Below are 25,906 nucleotides of genomic sequence, written 5' to 3'. Positions count from 1 at the left end.
ATTTGGTTTAGCTACACCTCCCTGAATGCATTTTTTGTTTTTGAATGTCTTTGAATGTGTCATTGTGCATAATAATAACTCAATAACTGGCATTTCATGGTAATGTATATAAAACCAGTCTTAAAATGAACAAAAAACACATGACAGTGAAGCCTACTGACTTTATTTGTTTTGGACCCCGTGTCAAATTGAGCCAAATGTATGAGTCATATCAAGCATTTCCTCCCTGTTCCTAGAAATTTCCTGGAGCGTTTTGGAGTAAGTGCAGATGCTAAAGGCTTGAGGGAGGAAGTGAAAATGTGTTGTGGTTGAAGGGACATAAGAGACTGGTTATCATGTGAAAATATGAATAGAAGTGTTTATGATGTCTTGGATAAAAATGCTGTTCTTGGCTAACAGGCACTTGAATTCCCTGGTCTTCTCTAGAGGGAACTGAAGACCAGAACTACATTATGCTTCTGGTTGAATAATGAGTAATTTTTTTCACTCCTGTTCTCCTATGATGTGTTTCATTTATCAAGAGTTTCCTTCTCTTTCCATGTAATCTCAGACATATACGACCATCTTCGCCCCTGGGTGCAATGATAATCAATCTTCACACGCTTATAGATCTTCATTCGCACTTTTAGAAACAAATACTGTTTACTGCCGTTCACTTTTAGTTTGAAAAAAAAAAAAAAGATTTTTGATGAACAACCCAAAGTCAAAACAAGTGTTTTCCATGCAAAAATATTCTCTCCCATATTGTCTTTCCATAAAAAGCGGTATCTGCCGTACACAAAAGTTCTGATGTTGCAAACACAGACCTGTTTTGTGAGGTCAGGGCTTAGTCAGGCTAAGTCGTGGTGCAGTGTCTGTTGCATGAAGAAACCTTATCAGTGGCAACAATTTATGAGTCCAAACATTCCTGGCCATACAAGAACCTCAGTTCCAAGAAGCAAACTCCTGAACCCATAAATACAAGAGACAGCAATATTGTGAGCTAAATATAGGGTCTCTCTGTCCCTGGCCTCCCCCTGTAGCATGGAAGTACACAGGGGAGTTGTGAATATCGGAGGAGGAAAGGAAAAGCTGCGTTTCATGCACTCATCGATTCGATGGGTTTGTTAGCTGCCCATTGTAATCGTGTAATCAAGCGTGAGTCCGAATAACATCAGGAGAATTCTTTTTAAAGGTCAAGTCGACCCCGTCTCGAACCCCCGCACTGTTCAGCAAGCACAAAAGCTCCATATTGGACCAGGAGCTCCAGAGAACTGGCTATTGATTATCATTCCATTATCAAGAAAGATCACGAGTTGCTGAAATGGCTACTGCGCAATGGGCTGGTGACTCTGTACAAGTCTCTCCTCCAGGTTCATTCAACCATAACTAAATTATTTTCCACACTTGTATTTTTAGCCGTTCTCCCTCTCTCTCTCTCTCTCTCTCTCTCTCCCCAAGCCTTTTCCTGCAATGAACTGTAACATGTGTTGAGTGTGACCAGGTTGGGTAACTGGTATTATCACTGAGGGCCTTGGAATGACAGTGATCTGGAGAGGAAGACAGGGGTGGAGTCAGACCCTTGTCATCTTGCCCAGCTGCTGATATCATACCAGGATGACAGACAGCAACATAGCTAAATGACACTCTTCTGAAAGTGCATTACATGGTGAGAGAGTGTTCCCCATGATCCTGACTGGCATGGTTTGCGTAGTTGTGCCCTTAATGATGCTTCCCCTCCTCCCTCCTGTCCTCAGCCTGGTCCAGCTCCAGTAGCCAGCACTCACATCTCACACCATCAACACTCTAATGAATTATTCAGACCAGCTGACAAAAAGTATTACACAGAATCTGCATGTCTTGCCTGGATCACCACCAGGGCATGTTTCTACATTCTTGTTGCTGCACTGCCATAGACCCAACACAGCAGACAGACATGGTTTTTTTTTTTTCTAAGTCTACAGTTTGACTTTGACAAAAGATTAGTGGGTACAGGTAACATGATCGTTCTTTTATAAAGCTTTACGAGGGTCATATCATGGCTGTAGGATATTAGGGGCTTGCTGTCAGAGAACAGCCCATAGTCCCTGCATTAGCTCAGCTATTCTGCTGTAACAGCTGTTGGGCACTGAGTGATTAGCACAAACTACCACTGGTGGTACTCTTTTTTTTTCCGTTGCCAAATGTATTACCTTTAATATGTTTAATGTTTTACCATCAAATATACTCCAAACTTCCCCAAGAACTGTAAACAAATGGTCATGATGAAATGACAAGCAGCTCAGTGCTGTAGAAGTATGCAGTTCCTAAGTAAGTTCCTTATTTCTCTGTCCTCCAGAGCAATGTCTTCAAAGCAAGATTCCTCTATTTTTTCCCTGGAGAACGAGGGAGGAGAGGATGAGATGAGTCAAGATATGGAGACCTGGGAAAAAGAGGACAAAGAGGTCATGGACCACTCAGGCACACCCCCAGGCTACAACAAAAACCACACAGAGGAGCGTCAGCCAATCAGCAACCTCCCACCAAAGTCAGATTTGGACAATGGAAGTTCAGCCCAACAAGTAAGTAGAGAAAAATATCATTGTAAACATAACATACACTAAATCTTCAAAAAGGTCAGTGTTGTCCATCAAAGTCATCTCCTTCACATGCAGTCACGTGTATAGACTCACATGCATTATACAACATGGCAACCCCATGACCGTTGCATGTGTGCATGAGATTGTCAAGTCCCCTTGGTTCTTAAGCGTCTGTCTTTTGTGATCTTTGCCCTCCTGTAGCAGTATTTGGTCCTCAGTGCTGTGGGCATTGCTGCAGGCGGTGCTGACAGGCACAGGAAACAATACTTCATGCTTGCTTTTTTTTCATATTCCTGCTCAGAGCATGCATGCATCCTCTCTCTGGTTTTCAGATTATTTGTTCTAAACTGAAGATTCTTGTGAAGGCCATTGTCTATGAGAGGTATACTTTATATTGGCATATATTGAATGTAGAATATTATGTTCTGCAGGTGATATCTTAGAAAGCCAGTACTCACGAGGTTATGCCCATGCTGGACAATGAAAAGTAAGATACATTTGTTCAGTGGGTTTTCAGAAATTTAATTTAAAAACTATTTGGTCAGTTTCCAATACCATACACGAAAACAACCTGTTCATTTAGTTATACAACAGAGCTCCTGGAGGAATTTCAATTTGTGCTGTAAGACTTGTCAAAATCTAAACTTTCTAAGCTATTACCACAACAGACAACAGCAAGTTTATATGTTGGACAAATTGCTCTGTTTTTCTGCTTTGCTGTTTCACAGCAAAGAATGTTGCTGTGAAACACTGGAGTCTGTGACTATCTGTTTCACTGAAAGATAAAGATAAGATGTGGTGGATAAAGATAAATAAAGGAGGATAGAGTAAAGATAATCCATGTGGAGGATGAATGTAAGGCCTGGGCATGAATCAATCATGCATACACACACCTGTATGATCAGATCTCACGGCAGAGATAGTAAGATCATAGATGCAAAAATGCGGTTCGTGAACATGTTTTAAAGGAAACATTTCCTCTTTCTAACTTCATGTCAGCAGTTAACTATCTCTTTTACTTTAGCTGTAATAGGATTCAGGCAAGCAGGTGTGACTGGAGCAAGTGCTTGGCAGCTTCCTCTGGTATCTCAACTGGTCCAAGTCTTCAAAAATCATTAAATCACTTTTACTCTCTCAGTCACCCCTCAGTCTCTACTTTCTGCCAGCTGTTTCTCTCCCTTTTACCTCTCCTGCCCCACCCCCTTGCCTTTCTCTCTCACCTTCCACTCCTGTATACAGGGTTCCTTTTAGTTGCAATATATGTTTTGAGAACTTGGACCAAACAGCAGTTTCTTTGTTAAATCTTTTAAGTACACAGGTGTCTTTGTGAGCGGTTATGAAAGTCATGATGGCCTAGAGGCTTCGACGTATGTTTGGCTCCTATAACAAAATCAGAAAAAAGAATCCACTTCATCCAAAACGTGTTTATTTTTGTGGATGTGCCTGCGACTAATCAGGTAGAGAATTCTGTGTTGCCCCTTTAATGTCAAACACAAGAATACTTGCCAGGGTCATAAAACCTTGTAGTTACGGAAAATCCTCAAGTTTAATATTGCCCTGCCAAACCTCTCTATTCCAGAATTTCCAAAAACAAATGTGTGTCAGCTATACCGTAGATTCTTTGCCCAGACCTGAAGATGGGCAAAGGGTCTCAGGAACACTATAGTACTCTCAAATACATAGTCATCTGCAGTGCATTGTGCTTATCATCCATAATGTTAATGTATCTTTACAAAGAAACGCAGGCTTGGCATGATCAAACATAAAAAACAGAAGTGCTAAAGTCATCGCTTGGTCAAAGAGTGGTGTGAGTAATGGTTGTTTGTCCGCGTCTGCCTTCCCAGGACTCAGAGAGTGGTAAGCTAAGCTCTCCATATGTCTACCGGAATAACTCAACCTCTCCACACAAAGCGGAAGAGCGGAGCGACCACCTCAGTGCATCAGTGTTTAGTACTCCTGAACGTCGCAAAGGCAGTCTGGCTGACGTGGTGGACACGTTGAAACAGAGAAAGCTGGAGGAGATGACCAAGACAGAACAGGATGGTAAGTGTGAAAGGCAGCCATTGTCATTTGTGAAAAGAGCAAAGCAAGTATAACTTTTTGGTTTTTGCACAGGTTAAGTCAAGAAAATGGTGTTAGTGTGAGGAAAAAGCTCAGAAACTTCATTGAGTTCTCCCACATTACTGATTTTTCTTTTGATTGACTTTCATAAACAAGAGTCAAAAGAACATTTGCTAGCGGTACAAATAGCATAGCTTATAAGAAATATGGGAAATCACTTCCAGCCCTTCCATTCAATCTGTACTTTCTAACACAGCCTTTTTCAACCCCATAGTCCATAGGATTTCATTCAATTGGAAGCCTTGAAATATGTAAGAATAAAATACCATTCGTGGCATTAACTACAGTGCTCTGCAATTAACACTTTGACTTAGCTTAGGATATTTCCTGTTCACCTTGGCCTACGTGAACGATGTTCCGACTTATATTGTTCATCTACAAATGAACAGCTATTCAGCAGTCCTGCTCCCAAGGAACCTCGCGGCAGGGTGTAGTGGTTTAGATGAAAGTAATTTACCTCAGTTTCAGTGTGGCAAACGCGTATCATTTCTCAACGGCTGTCCATGATTACGGCCTTTAATTGGATATTGGGATCATATAATGATAGCTTTTTTAGCAAAAATCTTTATTTCTCTCTTCCTTTTCATAGGTATTTAAAGCCTTTTGAACTCGTAAATCTTTACACAATGAGTTGTTTCCCCAAAGGCTTTTATACAGGTGTGTTTGAGAAATCACTGCTTTCATATGTTTTTGAACCCTGCAGCCCTAAGGAGAAATGTTGGATAGACTTTCTTAAGTGGTTAATACCCCAACAGGCTCCTACATGTGTGTACTTTGTAGTCTCTGATTCTTAAATTTTGTTGCTTTGTCTATAAGATATTCTGCACTATGATATCAGATGTATTTTTGATGTAACCACATCAAAGGTCCCTGAACAAAATTTATAATGTAGCTCAAACAAACAGGTGCAAATCTAAGTTTACTTCAAAATCCAGTGCTTGGTTTATTATTGTTTTTGTGATTATGTGTCCATCCTCTATCTGGGGGCTCCATTTCACTAAGGAAAAAAAAAAAAAAAAAGAGTGAAGAAAATAATGGTAATAGTAACGATAACAGGAATAGCTGTGATTGCACGTAATGTAAGACAATTCTCAAAGATTTTTAAAAGCATTTGACTCCAACCACATGAAGAGCATTCTGAGATTAATATCAGCCCTTAACTTAAGCAATCTCTGAACGACGCACACACACATCAGATGTCTGATTTGAACTTTATGAAGGGTGTGATGTGAGGGGCACTATCTTCAGCCTGACTGACATGATGTGATTTGAGCGTGTGCAGACGTTCAGCACAGACTGTGCCCTTGGGTTTTCAGCCCCAGTAAGAAACGTACATGTGAAAACAAACACCCACAGCTGTGCCAATCTGCTCTTCTTTTAATTAGTGTCTCAAGCCCTGGTCCACTCATGAGCCACATGTCATATTGATTTTCTCTGGATTTCTCTTACAAAGCAAAATAAATCAGACTGTCGGCTACAAATAAATTCAACAATCAGGAATTCTTACTCTTTGTGCTTATTTTTCTTTTTTTCCCCTCCTCATCTGGTCTGATTAGTAATTGCAGGAAAGAGTGTGCACATGTAAGGCTCCACGAAAGGAATAAAAAAAGGTTTTCCCCCTTCAATTATCCTTTGACTATCTGGAATAAACTATAAGGTGTTCTTCAGTTAGTGCAATGGCTGAGTATGAATCCAGTTTCTGTTAATTTGGCTTTGCTCAATGATTACAGGTATTCTGTCTATGTTTGTATTTCACTTATACATGACAAGGATGTGAGGTTCTTTCATAAGTTTAACATTCACCATTTAATAAAGGAGCAAAGATTCGACTGGTAAATCTATTTCATGGATTATCTCCACTGTTTTTTTGTTGCTATTAGTGTTCTACTGATCCAAAAATGTATTTTTTATCTACATATCCATAGAGCTACAGGTTGCAGTTTTCATTTGGCAAAGCAGTGATGATCATGGCTGCATGCACATAGACTGTGTGAACACTGTGGGAGAGGACGGAGACTTCAGGCTTTAAAGAGTTAAAAAGGAGCATGACAAACCAAGTGGTCTCTTGATACATAGAAGGCACATATCCTTTATTAATATAAGCCTACAAAGTTGTCCGTTTGACAAACTTCATTGAAAGCATCAACTTCATTCGATTCATATTTTCTATTTTCTTTATTGTTGGCAAAGGATAATGTGTTTGTTACAGTATCATACAGTTATCTGGTTTGCTACTATGCTCTCAACACATTTTCCTCTTCAATTAGTTTAGTTTCATAAATTTAACTTAAATTACATGGTAATTTTAGATAGTTATACTAATGCAAATGACCAAGTATTATGCTAAAAAAGTAACCACAAATGTCTTACTTAAAGTAAATGTTACTTGGTTTTGGCAGTTACAGTGAAAGAACTTTATTCACAGCTTCTTGCTCAAGCAATGGTTTAACAGCATCCAAGTGCTGACCTCCATATCTGTCACACATGTGTCAGTGTAGAAGTAGACAGGCTCCAGTCAAACTCATGAAAATTAATGAAAAATATTCAGGGAGAAATTTAGTACACCTAAAAGTAGATTTTAAAAGTTATACAAGTTCAAAACATGGTTCTACAGAGTTATCATTTTGTGTATGAACTTTTAAGATGGGATGGTTACTTTAATTCTTGTATAATGACTGTATGAATTCTTGAGTTTGTGAAATGAGTTTCCATTCTCTTCTTTGCTGAGCCTTAGTCATTTAAAAACGACTTCATGTTTAATATTTTTTCTTTCACTGCGAAATGTGAGATTGCCAGTCTGTTGTCAATAGTGCATTCCTATTATTGTGATGTCTATATTAATTTTTTTACTGAGCACATTTTTGTTACTTTGAATTTGCACATACCACAGAAAATGGAAGGTACAAGGGAGCAAAAGGTTAAGGCCAGACTTTTGTGCCTTTACCGTCTTTAGCCTTTTTTGATGGGGTTTTCCACAATGTTAAGGACAAGTGCTTTTCTTCCTTGCATGTCTCTTGTTCTGGAGGTCTTTGTGTTGACAATGCAGTGCAGGTTGGATCCTGGAATACTGAGGCACATCTGGTAGGCTTGTGGTTTGAAATGTTTCAGTGGTCAAGTGTATGTGTTCTCACAGGGTTTTTTATTATTCAAAATGGAATGAAGAGGGCTACTCTTAGCAGTGTGTGAAACCTCTTCCTTCATTTTTTGTGTGACTAGGAAACCTATGCTGTGGAACTCTTTTATTTGTTCATTCATTCATTTTGTATGGAATGGAGTTTTATTTGGGATGATTTGTACGTGGCAGGAAGACAGTTTTATGGAAGGAAGTTTTATGGAAGGTGCACTTTTTATATCACAGAAAAAGGAAAGAGTTTGTCTCATTCGATTGAAATAATCTTAGGTTCTTCAAAAAAATTTGGTATGCTTTACTCCCTCAAACTTCACCTAAGGTTTTGTGTGCAGGTTGTGCTTTGTTCAGATGGAATAAACAGTACTGGCTCAGAGAGTGCTTAGCAGGCACAAAAGAAATGACCACTGATGTTCCCCTTTGGTTAGTGGCAGTGCTAGGTCACTGTCATTAGCCTTTAGCCTGCCATACGCCATTGGCTTCCTAAAGTGCCTTAAGTGCTTTTGAGTGCTCTAATGAATGAAAATGGCCTTCCCTAACCAGAGGGAAAGTGACTGCCTCAGCTGGAGAAACTCTATTAAGATTGCTTTGCCTTTTTTTTTTTTTTTTTTAAATTTATGATGAGCGGGTGTAAATGGGTTATTTACTAGATGTCCTTTTGGAGTTAAGCTTCAGCTGCATGCATCGCAGTAGAACAAATTTGGGACTATTCCATCCAAATGAAATTTGAATTTTACTGATTGTAGTGCACCTGTGCACCTCTTCTCACAAGATGCAAAAAAAAAGAGAATTATCTCGACCTGACATATAATGACGTAAAATGATTACTTTTTTTTCTAATTAAAAAAAAGTGATTACCATACCAGCCATAAGGCTGAAGTGCTCTTCTTCTTTTCATTGTAACATTGCGACAACATTCACAAAGTCATGGCAGCATTTCCCAATGGCTGAACCAGTGTTTTGATACTATGCTTTTTCTTTTGACCAGCTCCGTAGTCACTGCTAATTTTCAGGAGAGTTCCATTTGACATCGGTGTCCTGCTGTGTAAGCATTTACCCTGACTCCTCAGTTTGGCACTTGTTGTGCCAAGCTGTTTAATTACTGCCAGGGACTCTTAACTAAAGCTTGCCTTCTGCCAAGTTAGCCAGTCTTGTGAACAAACTTTGCATAACCTAATTAACCTTACCAGGGCATCGGCAGGTTTTTTTTTCTTGGGTTTGGCTTTCCTCTTTTTGTTGTTGAGCATGGAGGTTAGCAATAAAATTTGCGGTGAAATTTCAATCTTTTTTGAAAAAAACTTGGTGCACTCTAACCTGGATGTGTCAATAACCTTCACACTGTATCTGTTCACCTGTAGAACTGAGTAATGTGAAGAGGTGACGCTTTTGTCATTTTCACGTATATGGAGGAATAAGGCTTTCTTTAACAGTTCAGGACATGAAAACCAATCAATAAACAAGCACATACATGTAGGCCATTTTATGCTGGCTCCAGCCCCATGGTTTGATTAGTATCGCATAGCATTGCTCACATAGGCTTATCTGATCGTATATGAACTTAGCTGACCCTTTCTCTCCTCTGATCTGACAGTGATTTTTTTCTACTTATACTCATGGACTGAGAAGGAAATTGAGTGCTTTTGCCATTGTTAATTGCATGTATGCAATAGTATGTGAACCAAATGGGAAAGTTTTTGCCAACTGCTCCAAATTCTTTAGACCGGAGTTGTCGAGTTGTCATCTATACAGCAGTGTCTCTACTGTTTTACTCAAAAATGTGCTTACACCCATTTGAGTCTGGGTGCAAGCAATGGTATATGACTTGAAAAGACTACTTTGCAAAAGATGTCACTCGCTCATTTAGGTTTTGCTTTGGTCATTTGACCTTTGAGACTCTTTGAATCCGTGACCTGACTCAGACAGATGACTTGACATCACACAAAATTGTTTAAGATGTCCTCATTTTGAACCTCTTTGTGTTTCTGTCACTTCTGAGCCCTGGACCAGGAACTGTGAGTGTGTGAGTACTCATCAGCTCTTCTTTCCTGGTTTGTGTCATTCCCCAGCAGAGCCTGGGGATCCAATCAGTGCAGTGGCTGCAACAGCTGTTAGGCACATCAAAAGGACCTGTGAGCCCTGCAATGTGAGAATGGATTCGTTCTGTGAGCTCTTGCTTTGTTGTGCTGAGTGATGACAAGTTATTTCACTGAAGCTATTGTTGCCTTTCAAAGCTTGTGAACACTTAACGGGCTGAGTGACACTCAACAGGACATCTGCTAAGAGCTGCTACTGGTGTCCCCAGTCCACAGAGAGTGTTTTTATTAGAGAGATCCGCGTACAGTGCGTGTGTGTGTGTGTGTGTGTGTGTGTGTGTGTGTGTGGTGTGTGTGTGTGTGTGTGTGGTGTGTGTGTGTGAGTGGTGTGTGTCTGTTTTTGAAAAAGTGAAGAACAGGATCATTTTTCTGTTTGAGTGTACATTTCTGTATAGAGTGCAATATGAGTGAATTTTATTTTATTGTGTGTGTGTGTGTGTGTGTGTGTGTGTGTGTGTGTGTGTGTGTGTGTGTGAGTTGCCTGGTTAATCTTGGCATTGTATGTTTATGCCCTTCAACAAAAGCAGTGCGTTCAATTCTTATACACATCTCACACTTCCCTGCCCCTTCTGCACCCCTGCTCCCCTCCCCACAACCAAAAAAAGCTCTCTCTTTTTCTCTCTCTCTTCCTCCATCCTTCTCACAACAGATATCAGATGTCTGGCTCCTGGTCAAGTTGACCTCTGACAGTGATGGATTATTGGCCCGTCAAATGTCAGGATGTAATCCTGGGTGGTAATTGGCATCATGGCTAATCCAGGTTGCATTGTGTGACTTGTCCTGTCCCATTACACCCCGGCAAGGCCCAGGGCGTGTGCTGAACCCAGGAGAAATTTGAAATCTCCATGAGAGAATGGAATTAGCCAAGCCACTGGGCTGATTAGCCAAAGCTTTTGACTGTGGAGCTTGGCCTTGTACCTGCCCCACTTCCTGAGCAGTGCGAGGCTTTGTGTAAACCTATTTCACTAAGAATAATCATTGCCCTTTTTCCCCCCTTTTCTTTGTTTAGGGAGTGGAGAATGGTTCATATTCTGATGGCGAGGGAGAAAATCCCTTTCAAATCTTTTAGATTCTTTTGGTCAAATGGATGGTTAATTCACAGAGGGCACAAGGCATTTTACTGCAGTATTTCACTGCTGTTCCCACACCTTGCCCTGTGATTTGAGTGGAGACATAAACGCACCCATCTGTGAACAGAATAGGACGGTGTAGTAAAACAGCTTAGTGTGTATTTGACTTGGTCTGCTTGTGTGTAGTAACAGTATGGTATGTGGTAATAAAGTCTAAAAACATTACTGTCTGGCATTATGGACAGTAGTTCTTTATAGGGGACACCCAGAAATGTCCTGCCCCTTCACAAAGCCCATCAGATAAAGCAAGGATGAAATTAGACCACATCAGATAACAAAAAGACATCAAATAACAAAAAGGTGTTTATTTAGTGATTTGTGATGTATGGAAAACAATCTCTTTAAATGTGATTTGGTGCCCTGTGTTGATAGTAGATAACTTCAGTTAGTGGGCATAGGCAGGACTGAAAATCATTTCTGATTCAAAACATTTTGTCACCTGACTGCAAATCAATTTTCAGGTATGTCATTAGAGCATGAAATATATGCTTGCTTTTTATACTGTTCTTTGTGTTTTGAGAGCAGTTATTCAGTGACTGATGTTTGGTTAACCCACACCCCCAACACCCACCATTATACCCCAACCCATCACACTCACACACACACACACACACACACACACACACACACACACACACACACACGCACACACCTCCCCTGAGAAAAACAGAACAGAGGTATTCATTGTTTTCAATGTTGTTTCAATTCAGATATTTTCAGAGGCAATTTTTTTTTCCATTTTATTTTGGTCCATGAAATTGGAGATTTACAATGGTGTAAATTTACAGTAGAGTAATGACAGTTGTAATGTATTGAGGCAAGTCCTGTTTTTCAGTGTTTTTATTACTGTCATGATGGTGTGTATGTGTGTGTGTGTGTATAATTCTGCGTGTGTGTTGTAATGTCTGTTGGTATATTATGAGCTAGCTAATGTCTAATAAATAGTATCTACTTTGGAGGTGTATGTTTGGGGTGGGAGGTGGCTGAGGAGGAGAGGGGCTCTAAAAATACTGACCTTTGGACTGGAGTGTGTATTGTGGAAGCTGCAGAGGGAACGGCAGGGGCTCTGACGTGTGTAAACGGACTCTGGCAGCAGGCAGCATAAACATCTTAAACTGCTGTTCTCTTGCATCACATAATGCCAGAGGTTACACGGAGGGTGTATAGTGTTGCAAACATAGAGGGACAAGGATGCATAAAGGATAAACTTTCTCTTCAGACATTAATACTGCTCAGATATAATTTCTATTGAAAGTCTACACCACCTTGAATGATTTTTCACATGTTGTTCTGGTGTTGCCTCACTCCACTATATTATTGGGACTTTCGAATACTTATAGGGACTTAAAAATACTCACTGGGATTTTTTTCATGCATTTTTCACAGAACTCCACATAAAATGCATTTTTTGTATGTTTTTTTTCCATAGAAAAGAAATAAATAGAACAAAACCTAAAGGCCACAACTGGCTAAATGTCTATTCACTTTAGTTAACAGCTGGTCAAAGCCCTTTTGGCTGCAAACACAGAGTCAGACCAAAATGATGACTTTTATTTAATCTCTCTTTCTCTCCCCTCACCACAAGAAACATCAGGACACAGTTTGATTTGAACGAATTTCTGGGAAAATTCAACTGTAGAAAAAAAAGGATGAAAAAAAAAAATCTTCAGTGGGTGGGTATCAAAGAAGGGACTCATTTCCCAAGGACCACCTTTAATAAATGCTATGTACACATTGCCACGTTATGACAGATCAGGTCTGACATTATGACATTATAACAGAGCAAGTTTACATGCATGTCACTCATTTTTTCATTGTTAAGAAGCTGATAACGCTGCTGCTCGGTACCTGACAGCAATGGGAAAGCCCTCTCCTCAGACCTCAGGAATATGTGTGTCCGTAATCTGCCTCTGGACAGTCATCCACTGCCAGCGCTTTTCAGTGACATTTCATTTGAAAGACATGCTGTGGATAATCAAATAAAACCATTGGTTTTTCATCACTCAGCTGAAGATCTGAAATCAAGGTGGGATGAGATTTGATTGTTGCTGACAAATGTGTTTTAGTAATTTGAAACAAGAGAAAAAATTAAAGATTTCTCATTCTGACTTATTTGTAAGTATTTTTAAATATACCTAGTGCTTTTATTTGATCTGTAGTTTGTCTGAGGGCTGGGAAAAGTATGACCAATTACTTAAACAGAGATCTTTGACAGACTCTCCCCCGCTGTATGAGCAAGAGAGAAAGCAAGTGAAGTAGAGAAAATCAGAAAAGAAATGTACAGAGTGAAACGTCTGTCTTAGAGAGATATTTAAATTAGGCAATGAAGATGAGTAGAGAAAAACTTAGAGAAAGACAGAAAGAGCTAGAGGGAATCAGAGAGAAGGAGAACATGTCTGGAGCTGTATAAGTGAAAGAATGAAATGAAAACAGGTAAGGAGAGAGTAAAATGCTTCAGGCGGTGTAATGCTGGCATACATACACATAGCTCTTGCCTGCCTATTACTGTTAACATGCATGTGGTTTCTGCTCTACAGTTTGTTTTGGCGGAGCACTGAGCCCAGTGATAAACGGTCTATTAGTGCTAAACACAGTTCTCCACAAAACTGCCCCTTCCCTGAGACTCATAATGAAAATGATCCCAAGAGTTTACATTCTGATCAGAGCGAGAGCGTAATCTCTCTGAAGTGTCCCTATCTCGAGTGTTTCGATAAGTCTTGCAATGTTTATCCAGAATATGACATTAATGGAATAAGCAGACTACACGCTTGTCTGTACAGTATAGATTCACTCACTGAGAGCTCCAGTGCTAGTTAATCTTTGATTATGGGTCACGAAAGAACGTGCTACACTAGATTAATTTCTTGATAGACATATCTGGCACAAAAATGTATTTGACTGCAGTTAATTATGTAGTATTATAGACGCCCTCACCATTTGAAGATGCTTGAGCTGTGCGTCTTTCAAATTCTTCCTTTAAGCTATTTCAGAGAGTAAATAGAAGCAGTTAATCCTGTTTAAGATATGAAGATATGACTGTGATAGAGTAGTAGGAGTGGGTGATATTTTCTGTAAAATTGATCATTATCTATGTTCTTTAAAGAAGAGGTAAAGAATTCCTTTTCAGAGAGGAAATATAGTCTTTACATGACGAGCCACATACCAACCAATTTTTTTTTTTTTTAATATTGTTTTTTTTTTCTCAGAGCATTTATTTCTCAAAGTATGTCGGAGGATTTGCGGTGTTTGCACTTCATCTTTCTTTTCAAATTGTACGCAAGAAGCATTCATATTTCAGCCGTGCCACCTTTTTCAGTGGGATGAAGATTGATTTAAGTACCTCAACTGCTTTATTAACTTCCAACCCATCAATTATCATTTCAGTTCATCCAAGTACATGTTTCTTCAGGTAACACATCCACAATTCAGTTGTCAGGTGTGGTGTAGACATGCATAACTGACCTTACTGTTCAGTTCCCTTACCTGTAGTCCTTTCCTCTACTTAAGTATCAAAAAGTTATATTAAAAAGAAAACCTCAAAAAGTGATATTTTAGGAAGGGTGGATAAAAACCTGTGTGTCTCTAACATCTTTGGGTGTGTTGATCCATTCCAATCCATTTTAGGCAAACAATGCTCCTCTCTTTGCTCCTTTGAGTGTCTTTGCTCCTCTACTTCTCTGTTCGAATGTGTTTATCAGAGGAGGGTATAAATTCTCCGTCACTGTGCTGCGAGGACTGGGAAATAGACACAGATGTGGCGTAGAGTTACAGGTTGTGTTTTCTTCCCTAAGTGCGTCTGTAAATCTTAGACCTAATGCTAATATATGTGTGCTCTACTAGAGTGTGTTTAGCTTTAACTGTGCAAGAGCTCCTCTGTCCCAAGGCAGTAAATATTAGGACCGAGCATACACAATCACATATTGTGCCTCCTTCATGTTCATCTTTCAGGCCGTTGAGATAAATTAAACACAAATTTTAGGTCGTGTATATTACTACTCTAGATTTAAAGCTCATAGAACAGTCACAGAATTGAAAAGTGGAGGGAAAGAAAGAACTTATGACCAGTCATAGGAACCAAGATGGAGAAACTTGGAAAGTACACTTGCATTTTTTTCATCCCAAACAAAGCATACATCCCAAACACATGTCCTTACAAATGGTTAGAACAGCTCTGTTTATGTACACCCCCCCCCCCCCCCCCCCCATGTGATTCATAGCAGCATTAACTTATTTACAATAATCATAATCCACTGTAAACATCTATCGTCTAAGTGGATTGAAATAGCCAATGTGTACTTCTCACAAGGCACCCCATGACCACAATAGCCTACATGTTAGCCAAACTCTAAGCCACACACAATACCCATGTGCTTGGGAAGCCTGAACCTTTTGTTAGGATCAAGTTTATAAATGAACCATTGTCCATATAACCATTTTTAATCTGGAAAAAAATCCCAGAGCTTTCTTTTTCTTTCCCTTAAGACAAAAGAATGCCCACTTCTTCACATGCGTAGTCCCACAATAAACAAATAGCCTTCTTATACACTATAAGGCTTATTCACAAGCCCTTGGTTAATCTGGTTGAAAATGTATGGGGCATCACTGTTTGAGGGTTGATTAAAGCTACATTGTGGGCAGCTCCATTTGTGGGCTTTGATTTTTTCATTTTGATTAAATTTGAAGAAGTAGACAACTTGAGGAAAATGTGACTTATGATATCGATTTATTTATTTATTTATTTGATTTAAAAACAAACAAACAAACAAAAAAAAACAGCCCTATAAACTGCCTGGATTTTACAAGCAGATTATTTTACCCATTGCATGGGTAAATCTAAAAACAAGCTATAATATTTCTGTGATGTGTCATGGAAGTGAATAAGTAAAAGTAAGTGAATTTGAGGGTTTTTTTCTTTTGGTTTCTGGCATTGTTAAGTCTCTTTCTTTCTCTGTGTTCGGCTATGCAGACACGAACGTGGATCGGTTACTCTCCAGAGATTGGAAGGAGAGAGTTGACAGACTGAATGCCAATGAGCTGCTGGGAGAAGTCAAAGGTGAGACTGAGGTTGATTAACATGTTCCACAATGTCGTGTCAAATGCTGTGCTTTTCATAAATGCTGAAAGATGACATGAATTGTCAATTGTAAGAATGCTGAAAAGTAAATGTAAATGAAAGGATGATGATCATGCAAGCAGACATAAATGGACATTTTGTTCAATACGCCAATTACAAATGGAGAAGAAAACTGTTCCTCTCGATAAAAGAAATTCCTATTCAAAATATGCTTCTCATATCTGCAGTCACAGATGCCTTTACAACAATAGACCGAGCCCCATCTCCTCTGTCATTTGTTTGCCTGAATTTCACAAGTAATACATCAAGTATAGGCAACTTACTGTGGTAACCATTTGAAGACACTGTTTAGAATTATTTTGTCCAATTTAACTATAATGTTGAATGTTAAAATCGAAAGATCAGTAAATCTGTTGTATGAGGCTGAAGATGCACCGCAGAGCATAGATTTTAATGTTATGAGTCTGTTTACTGTAAGATACAGCTGTAGTTTGTAATTTGCTCAAAAATTTCGAATTCAGATGTTTTAAAAAGATCTCTGTAAGGATTAAAATGAATTCATTATTACAAGGCTTTGGAGCACCCTTGAAGCACCAAACAAGGCTCAATTGTTTTTTTCACAGAAAAAAAAATCATAAAACATGTTGATATGAATAATTTTGTTATGATTTAAACAGGTTACGATTTTCATTTTTGAGCCAGACTGAAAGGGCATCATATATGCATCACTTCCTCCTCTCTGTCTTTGTCTATGTGTGTCTCTCTCTCTTCTGCACCCACACATACACACACACACACACACACGCAGACACACACGCACGCATATACATGCAGACACCTTTGCTTCCTCTCTCCCCTGTGTTTGAACTCTAACCAACTCAAATTGTGGCAATTAAAGAGGAGTCACAGCGTCAGAGACAGACAAGGTCTGCTTAATTAAAACGCAAACAAAGGCGCACAACAGAAAGCACCGCACGCTGAAGACCTACAGCGTTGGGCTAAAAATCCCCCCTCCCCCCCGCCCCTGTCCTCAATTGTGGGATTAAAATCGATATGAAAGGCCACACGAGCAAACGGGCTGGGAGATGAATGGCGAATGAGCTTGCACAGGATTGCTGACATTCACAGATGAAAAGCGTCCTGCTGCACACTGGCCTTGCACTGCTGTCACTGAGTTTACACTGAGAACCCAGGGCTCTTTACTCTAGCTCTATCTATAGAGCAATAATACAGTATTTCAAACATATTGTTGTGCTCGCATGTTCACACAAAAAACAGAACAGCAGAATGGAGACGTCTCGTAATGTATACGACGCAGGCGTTTGCTTTTCTGTACATACAATAAAATCACAAGCAAAACAGAGGTGACCTGAGATCATCTTCAAATCAAACTTTAAATTGACTTCTAACTGTTGAGTTTTTTTTTTTTTTTAATTTGTCTAGATCATTGACTAAAGTCAGGTACTTCATATTATAGGCCTGCTTTACTATGCTTCATGGCCAAGTTATTTCAGATATACTTTAATGCCAGGACTTCTCTTTTTGTGCTAACTGTATGTCCTTATTGAGATTTTGAAGATGTCTTATATTTTTATGTGCCATCTTTTAAAATAGAATTGAGTGCTCAGTCCCTCTGTATAACTAACTAATATTGGTCAAATTGTGCTTTGTTCATCATTTGTCAGGTTTCGTTTATCTTATGCTGACAACTGATTTAAGAGACAAAAGCACAAGTCAAATTTGCCTGCGATGAGGAGAGTTTACTATGGTGAAACTACTGCCTTGTCTCACCACTGCCATCTCTGACAACCCCCCCCCCCCTTTTTTTTTTAGCCGATTTGGTGTGTAAAAAGTCATTAACTTGGAAATTCGCTGTTGACACAGCTACCACCCTTAATAGGATGGTAAATCAATGTAGTTTATTTTAGATTTATTTAAAATTTTATTTTAAAGTTTATTTTAAGTTTATGATCAATTTTCATGAAAAATACAACCTAGATATCTGCTTGTTAACATCTCACATTGAATCATGCTATGTTGTGCCATATTATGGTTCAGTCGACCGTTGTCATACTTTTCAGTGCCTGTTTGAACCAGCCTGCACATTTTGCCTGTGCGCTCATTTATTCAGTCATTCCTTTGATGGGCTTTGTGCAGTTGTTCTGATAATAATAATAATAATAATAATAATAATAATAATAATAATAATAATAATAATAATGATAGAAGGAGAAGAAAAAGAAGAAGAAGAAGAAGAAGAAAAAGAAGGATCTTGCTTTTGTCTCTTGACTGTGCTGAATCAACCCCAATTAAATCAGTCCCAAATTCTAAAATCGGACTGTTCCTAGTTTTACGTTGAAAGTTGAATGTGTTATGGTTATCACTGGTCCACTGACATAAAATACTGCAGAGAGAGACTGATTGTTTTTGAAGGTTTTTGTGTATTTAGCCCTGCTGATGACTGGGGCCTTTGCTGACACCATTAGACAGTAAATGTTTAGATCTTGTTGTGCTGATTTAGTTTTGTTATGCTGTATTTGACAAATGAAATAGAACCTTTATTTATTCATGTAACTTCTCCACTGTGCCTTCCCAAAAAGAAACGGGACGAGAGAAAGGGAGGGGAGGGGTGTGTCTGTTCTGTTTACACAGGAATGTAAATTTCCCTTGAGCCGAGATGCTGGTCAACAAACGATTTATTGAAACTCAACCGTGTTGATGCTGTGCAATTTGAATCAAATGCTTATTCGCAAACAATCCAGCCCTTCTCCACCTTTCCATGAAAGGGCATTTTGACCTCCCCTCGAAAAATCATGAGCATTTCCTTTGCGGAAAAGAAACACCTCCAAACACTCAAAATGGAACAGTCACTTGATTCAGCCTCACTGGAACTTGCAAATGGATCCTTGTTGGGTTGAGCAATTGACTTTTTTTTCATACTGTCCGTGAGAAAGTGATAGAACTGACTGGGCAATGACTCCTCTGTGAGACCACTTGGACCCTGTTTTGAAGGGGTGGTTTAAAGATATCCCGAGCAGCTCTGCCAAAATATGTCTGTCTTCCAGCAGGGGAGCCTTTGTTGTAACATATGGGTATCTCACCCAAAATAAGGTTAAGACACTTCAAGAATCAGTCCTTCTCCTGTAATACAGAGACATACAGACAATTACTGGACCTGATATCCATCACCAAAATGTTTATTTGGTGGGAGATTCTGCTCTATCTTGTTTTGTTTTGTTTTTCAGAATCTGTTGGGCTCTCTCTGTTCACCTTGCCCCAAAGCATTGATTATTTTAGTCCAGGTAACGTAAGGGCTACACTCTGTATACGTGCCTATTAGCATGAGGATACATTCAGTCCCAGTTTGCCTCTTCCAATATTTCTACAGCTTTGTCACTATCAGTCATTGATACTGTAGTCATCCTCTCATTAGTAATTTGAAAATAAATAAGTTGATGTTCACTGATTTATTTTGATTGAAAGACCTTGTGGTATTTCTTCAAAGGAAACTCTTTGCACTTCGGAGCTTCATAGTCTAGTAAACCAGCTGAAATATAAGCTTGCGCTTGCACCTGTAAATGAGTTAAAACCTAACAGTGATTAAAATGGAGAAGTAGGTTTATTAGTTTATTTGATTATTTTTTGTTTCTGTTCATGCACTTGAAGTTGACCCAAAGAGACACGATTCGTGTCTCAGCAGAGTCATTTAAGGATCAATAACGGCATAACTTGACTTGTTTTCATATTTAACATTGATGTTTTTTGGCAGGGATTATGTCATATTGTAGCCTCAGGACACAGGGAAGTAGATGCAGTTGCATCTTGTCACGTTAGGAATCCAAGGTTGTAACATGCACTGAACATCAAATGGGAGTGATGTTCTTTGTAAGGTGCTGGGTTCTTTGTGCTGTTTTCATTTGACAAAGCTTTCTGCTGGCCTGTTACACTTTGCGATGTACATGTTTTTGGTTTTGCACATTTAAAAACATTTGGTCACGCTTTAATAAAGATGTTTATTCTTTAGTTAAGATGTTTATGGGGTACTGAGCTCTGCTCACAGAAAAAAAATCTGTTAGTTATGCTGCTGTGTAAATGTTTAACGTTGTTCAAGATGTATTTACATTTCTTATTAAAATGACTTTCAGGTTGTTTGCATGTGTAAAACAATCCGTGAAGGTGTCTTTTATCGTCGGACATTTAAACCTAAACGTCTTTCTGGCAGCTCTGTTCCCAGTGTTTTCATAATTTCAGCCAGTCATTTTAGTTTTTAATTTGTTTTAAGCTGTTTGAAGCTGAGGCTGGGAATTTATACTGGGCCAGATGATGCAAGTGTCACTAGCAGTGGAGGTGGATCTTTACACACGTTACATCTTCACAGGGGGCGTCAAAAGAGCAGGGAAGGAAACATTGGTTGGGGGCTCTTAGGAGGACACATCAATGTACTACCCTCATTTAGCCTGAATCAACTGTCTCAAAAAATAAAAATAAAAAAGCCTGTTTCAGGCCTGTTGCAAGGAAGCAGCCAGTTAAAGAACACTTGATCATAGGATATTTAGCGAGTGAGAAGGCATCTCATTTTATGCTTGTACTTCTGTCAGGGCAGCACGTAAAGGATACTTATCAGTGGTGTTGTGTACCAGTCAAATTTATATCTTCTCTCTGCCACATTCTGGGTCAGACTATTTACCTTACTGTGCTATTCCTCCTCTGTTTCCCCTCTGTCTCTCATGGTATCATTCCCATTTCTCTGAGTGTGTTTGTTTGGTGGCCCTCAGAAGTCAAAGGCATCCTTATGATCTGTCTGCTTTGTGAGGTGTGTTACTAAAATTCACCAGCCTGTTTCTGGCATGGATGTTGATTTTTGCTATTGTAACAGCAGAGCTGCTAAGATGGTAAATGAATGCAGCACATTCCTAAAGCAGACAGAGAAAAACATCTTGCCCAATTAAAATTGGGATTTTAATTGATTTTCTTTGCCATCTGAAAAGCAGAATGATTAGAATACTTCTGGAATGTTGTAAAAGAATTTTGTAAAGAAAAAAAATCTTTTAAAGGAGAATATCATTTGACTCAAAAGATGGAAATATACAGAGGAAACTGAGCCATGGGGAAGCCAGAGGAATGAGGGAGAAAAGAATAGAGAGGGAGAGAGCATGAGAAGAGCAGAAAAGAAGAAAAAGGAATAAGAGAGTGTAAAGGAACAGAGTAAAGGAAGAATAAAGAAAAAGCAGTGGACACAGACCCTCTCTTCCCACCCAGGGAGTAGTCTAGGCCCTGCACAATGCAGGCCCTGACACCAACACAATGCAGCCACTGTTAGTATTCTGCCAGAGTTTGTGCCATCGCGCAATCCCCACATATGGCCCCAGGGCTAACTCCCACAGCTCTCAATGTAGCCCCCTCACACACCAGCGCACACACAGACACACAGTTACACACACAGTTACACACACACACGGGCGCATACATACACATAAGAAGACATATTCCCTCTTCTATGGCACACGTCTTACGCAAACATACACACCTGTAAAAGACCCTTAAAAAACTACAGCTTTTCTGACTGTGTGACAGAGGAATTTCAGCCCAAGTATTTTTTTCCCCTTTGCAGTCCAGCAGTAGTGGTGGTGATAGTGAATGTAGTGGTCTCTTGGGGTTTGCTAAAGAAGTAGACATTAATCAGTATGGGCAGAGATTAATGCAAATCAATGCTGAATATATCTCTTTAACAGATGTGTTGTACAGGGGCCATGTGCAGCCACGTGAAATAGAGGTCAGTTCGGCTGGTGAACTGAAGGCACCTCCAGTCGGACAAATGGAAAAGCATAGCTCTGATTCACAGTCACTCACGGGATGACCGTTAAGTAAATGGCACTCAGAGGGACTTGAAGCTGACAGGGCCTGTTAAGATGAAGCACCCACTTCACTGGAGAGATCACACAAATCAGGAGTTAGGTTTGATTACGGACCTCTAGAATGGGAAGGACATCCCTTAGAGACTCTAGAAATGAACCTATGAAGAACAAGGGTACAAAGGGAGGAGGAGAATAAAGGAGGATACCCTAAGGGAAAATATAAGGCCAATAACTTGTCAAGCTTCAGGTCTTTGTTACTGTCTGGTCTCTGATCTTGTGATCTCTGTAAGCATCCAAGATTAATTTCTAAACAATCTGCACTGCAACTGCAGCCCAATCTCCAAAAATGTTTATTGAAATCATACCAACACCTGAAAATCATGTCAGATTCATATGCAATGCTACTATGTACCTCCTGCAAATGATAACCATGCACCTTGCTCTATCCTCAACTGTCCATGCGTTTTCACAGGACGTCTTCCAGCATTTCAAACAAACCAAAGATCATGATCATCAAATATGAATACAACACGAAGACTTTATGTGTTATGAGAAATGTCTGGCTCCCTGTGGTTGTGTCAAAGAGAAATGAGACAAGAGAAAAGATTGTTTGATGTACTTAATCAGCACATTAACCATCATCAAAAGGACCTCAGCAGAATCAGGTGTCTGGAATCAGATGCTTCCGTTTAACTTTCATCAGGGCATGAAAGCATTATTCCTAATTTTTCAAAAGATGCATTCTCTTCTTTTTTTTTGTGGCAAATGCTTTGACAATATAATCCATCTCATGAGTATCAGGAACAAAGGTTGGATGAATGATGATTGATAATGCTCCCAGCTTTTGTTCAACAGAAGATTCCTTGTGAAGGTGGAAAGTTTATGCGTTCTTATAATATGATCCTCCTGTACTCTTGGGGGAGTTTTTCTTTGATAAAACTGTCCGGTATCCATACATTTACGTACACAGTTTGTAATCAGTGACTTGTACTATGTTATAGCATGTATCCACACTGTGTACTGTGCACCGATCAGGTGAACTTACAAGTAACCTTAATTTATAGCTCTAGTTTCAGAAACGGAAACACTCTCTCCCCCGATACAAATTCTCTCTTCTTTTGGCAGGAACTCCAGAGAGTTTAGAGGAGAAAGAGAGACAGCTCTCCACTATGATTACACAGCTTATCAGCCTGAGGGAGCAGCTCCTGGCCGCCCACGACGAACAGAAGAAGATGGCGGCCTCTCAGATGGAAAAACAGAGGCAACAAATGGAGCTAGCCCGCCAACAGCAGGAGCAGGTGAGAGCAACTGAAAAAGAGGACCAGTTACTTCATGATTTGGAGTTATGGTCAATTTTTCTTTACTCATTAAGTGAGACATAATTACCACACACACAAAGGTAAAGAGAGTACAGACTAGATCATAGGTTTGCGGGGTCATGCGCCAATTTGAAGAAACAGAAGAAGTCCTTTGTTCAACACTAGAGTGCAGATATAGGTGCCTCTTTTCTACTGGACCAAAAGAATGCTGACTGCTCAGTAGTCAGCATCTGAAAATAAGATAATATCCAAACATCTGGAAGGACGATTTTGTAACTCTTGAAGTATCTTGAGGGTTTAGTGAAGTACACCATGAGATCTTCTGAGGCCACAAGCTAATAGGAAAAAACAAGTTGTGTCCTGACAGTTACTCATCAAGCGCTGAAGTGACAGTGGATATGATGGAATAAATCTATGATAGTCAATAAATGTCATCTGCTATGCCATCAAAATCCACCTGCAGGTAAAAAACAAGGGTATACACTGTACTTCAACAAAGATTGTATTAAGAGATTACGCTTGCTCACAGTCAAGAAGAGTTCATGCGCAGGGGTTAACTATGGGTTAGTCAGACTTGTTTGTTCTGTAAAGTACAATACAGAAGCCCCATAATGTGGCTGCTCCAGTGCTGTACTTTAGGCAGTCATCTCCCAGCAGGTAGTTTGCTATAATAAACCTTTTCAGTTTCTTATTTTTTTTCCAAGGATGTACTTTTTAATGTCTTTCACTCCATTACCTAAACCAGCTCATCCCTTCATCTTGTTCCTCCTCTATTCTTTGTCTCCCTTTGGTTATGTCATATCTCATATCGACTCCCTCTTCACTTGTTTTCATTTGCTTTAGTCTGCTGCCAGTCTTCTGGTGTCTGTTGTCTAGAACTAGTCCAACCTTCAGTGCAAGTTGAATTTGCCTGTTTCACACTAGTGTAATGATCGATTTGGCTCATTCGTCCTCTGACGGTTCGGTATTGTCTTTCTCTGATTTATCTTAAGATTGCACGGCAACAGCAGCAGCTTCTGCAGCAGCAGCACAAGATCAACGTTCTTCAGCAGCAGATCCAGGTGAGTGCCGTGTGTTTTTACACCCTTTCTGACGGGCCGTGGAATCACACTTTGTTAACGTCTGGGTTTTCGCTGTCTATATTTTACTGAGGCTTTTCAGAATCAGTCTTGTTACTGGATTCTTCATGAAGGCCTCAATAAGTGGATTGTTCAGTCTTAATTGGTGATGAAGCCTAGATTTCCTGTATCGGCCAACAGTGTTCCTGGATACATGCAAACTTATTTCATCAATCCATGTGTCTGTCACTCTCATCCATTTCTTCATTACCTTTGAAACATCAGAAATGATATCTACATTCAAATAATTGCTTGCTAGTAGTGTTGCAGATTTCAAATGATAAAAAGTGTAAAATTCACCTGTGTAAGTTGTGTAAAGTAGAGCAATTGCTAATATTTTAATGTGACCCACTGTTCAGTCACCCCGTTCAAAGGAATGGTAATTACACCCAAATTTCTCCAATTTGACATTTATGATTTTTATTTCTCCATTTTCTTTCCTCTCTGTCCCACTGACCTACTTCTTGGAGATATGTGATCACCTTCTGCCTCCTTCCTTTGAGCTAATATCAGTGAACTGAGACTAACTGCACTGTTCACACTGCGGACAGCTTTAGCTTAGAGCCGAGGCTGGGTGTAGGAGAACATTCGGCAGCAGCGTTATAGAGTTCCTCTCTTTTATAGAGCTCTCTTTCTTACTTTTAATAAACAGAGCATCAGATTCCATTAACCTCCGTAATAAACTGGCCCACTCTGTAAAGGACAGTAAATGCAACTGAGACCTAAGCCTTCTGTGTACGCAAACGTTCAAAGTTACCTGAAGTGACCGTGGGACGAAAATGGGCATAACAACCTCCCTGAGCCTGTTTGTTTATCGTTTTTGTATTTCTTTTCTTTTTTCTTTAAAGTCATTTTTAATTTTCCAGAGATTCTGTCGGCAGATCGGTGACAGTCTAAAAAACTGTTTATGCGACTCCTTTAAATTGTTTGACTTTTAATGTAACCTCTCAGAATTGGCCTGACTTCATTTATCAAATCCAGAGCTACTTTTCAAGCCAGCCACGCTCAGGCACACTCTGTTACGCTGTGGCTGCTGTTCTGGGCCTCTCTCTCCTTCCGTGCCAGTGAAGTGAATCAAATTTCACATTAGTAACTGGGCACTGTTTCAGCATGTTCTTCATGTGTTCAATTTTTTAAACTGTTGGCAGGGTGTATCGCTCATAGGCAATAATGCGTACGTTAACTGTGTATTTGATTATTTACGTGTTCACCAGCACGGTGATTTCTTGTTTACCCCGCTTCTTTTTTCTTTTCTCAACCTTTTTTTTTTTTTTTTTGGCCTGTGTCTGTTAATAGTTCAAAATGAAACAAGCATGTAGTCTTAAATGGTGCTTAGCAACAGCTGGCTTCCTCTAAGGGTTAAATGAAACCTTCTGACAGTTTGTCTTTTTTTTTTTTTGGGAGATGAGTATAATTAAACTGTCCTGTTCGCTCCCGTCTCTCTCTCTCTCTCTCTCTCTCTCTCTCACACACACACACACACACACACACACGCTCCAGGGGGAGTTCTG

General features: G+C 39.6%; 1 protein-coding gene across 1 annotated transcript in view; it reads left to right on the top strand.

The window, feature by feature from the left end:
• Positions 1-25,906, top strand: part of LOC115813811 (transcription factor SOX-6-like) — a 69,758-nt gene that overhangs the window by 24,621 nt on the left and 19,231 nt on the right. Inside the window, exons 2-6 of the mRNA XM_030776448.1 lie at positions 2,318-2,540; positions 4,403-4,601; positions 15,996-16,082; positions 23,084-23,256; positions 24,270-24,338. Coding sequence (XP_030632308.1) covers positions 2,322-2,540; positions 4,403-4,601; positions 15,996-16,082; positions 23,084-23,256; positions 24,270-24,338 — 747 coding nt within the window. The 5' untranslated portion in view covers positions 2,318-2,321. The remainder of the gene's footprint in view (positions 1-2,317; positions 2,541-4,402; positions 4,602-15,995; positions 16,083-23,083; positions 23,257-24,269; positions 24,339-25,906) is intronic.

This window comes from Chanos chanos, chromosome 1, assembly GCF_902362185.1.
Source record: "Chanos chanos chromosome 1, fChaCha1.1, whole genome shotgun sequence".
Classification (NCBI taxonomy): domain Eukaryota; kingdom Metazoa; phylum Chordata; class Actinopteri; order Gonorynchiformes; family Chanidae; genus Chanos; species Chanos chanos.
This window is presented reverse-complemented; position numbering and strand designations above follow the sequence as displayed.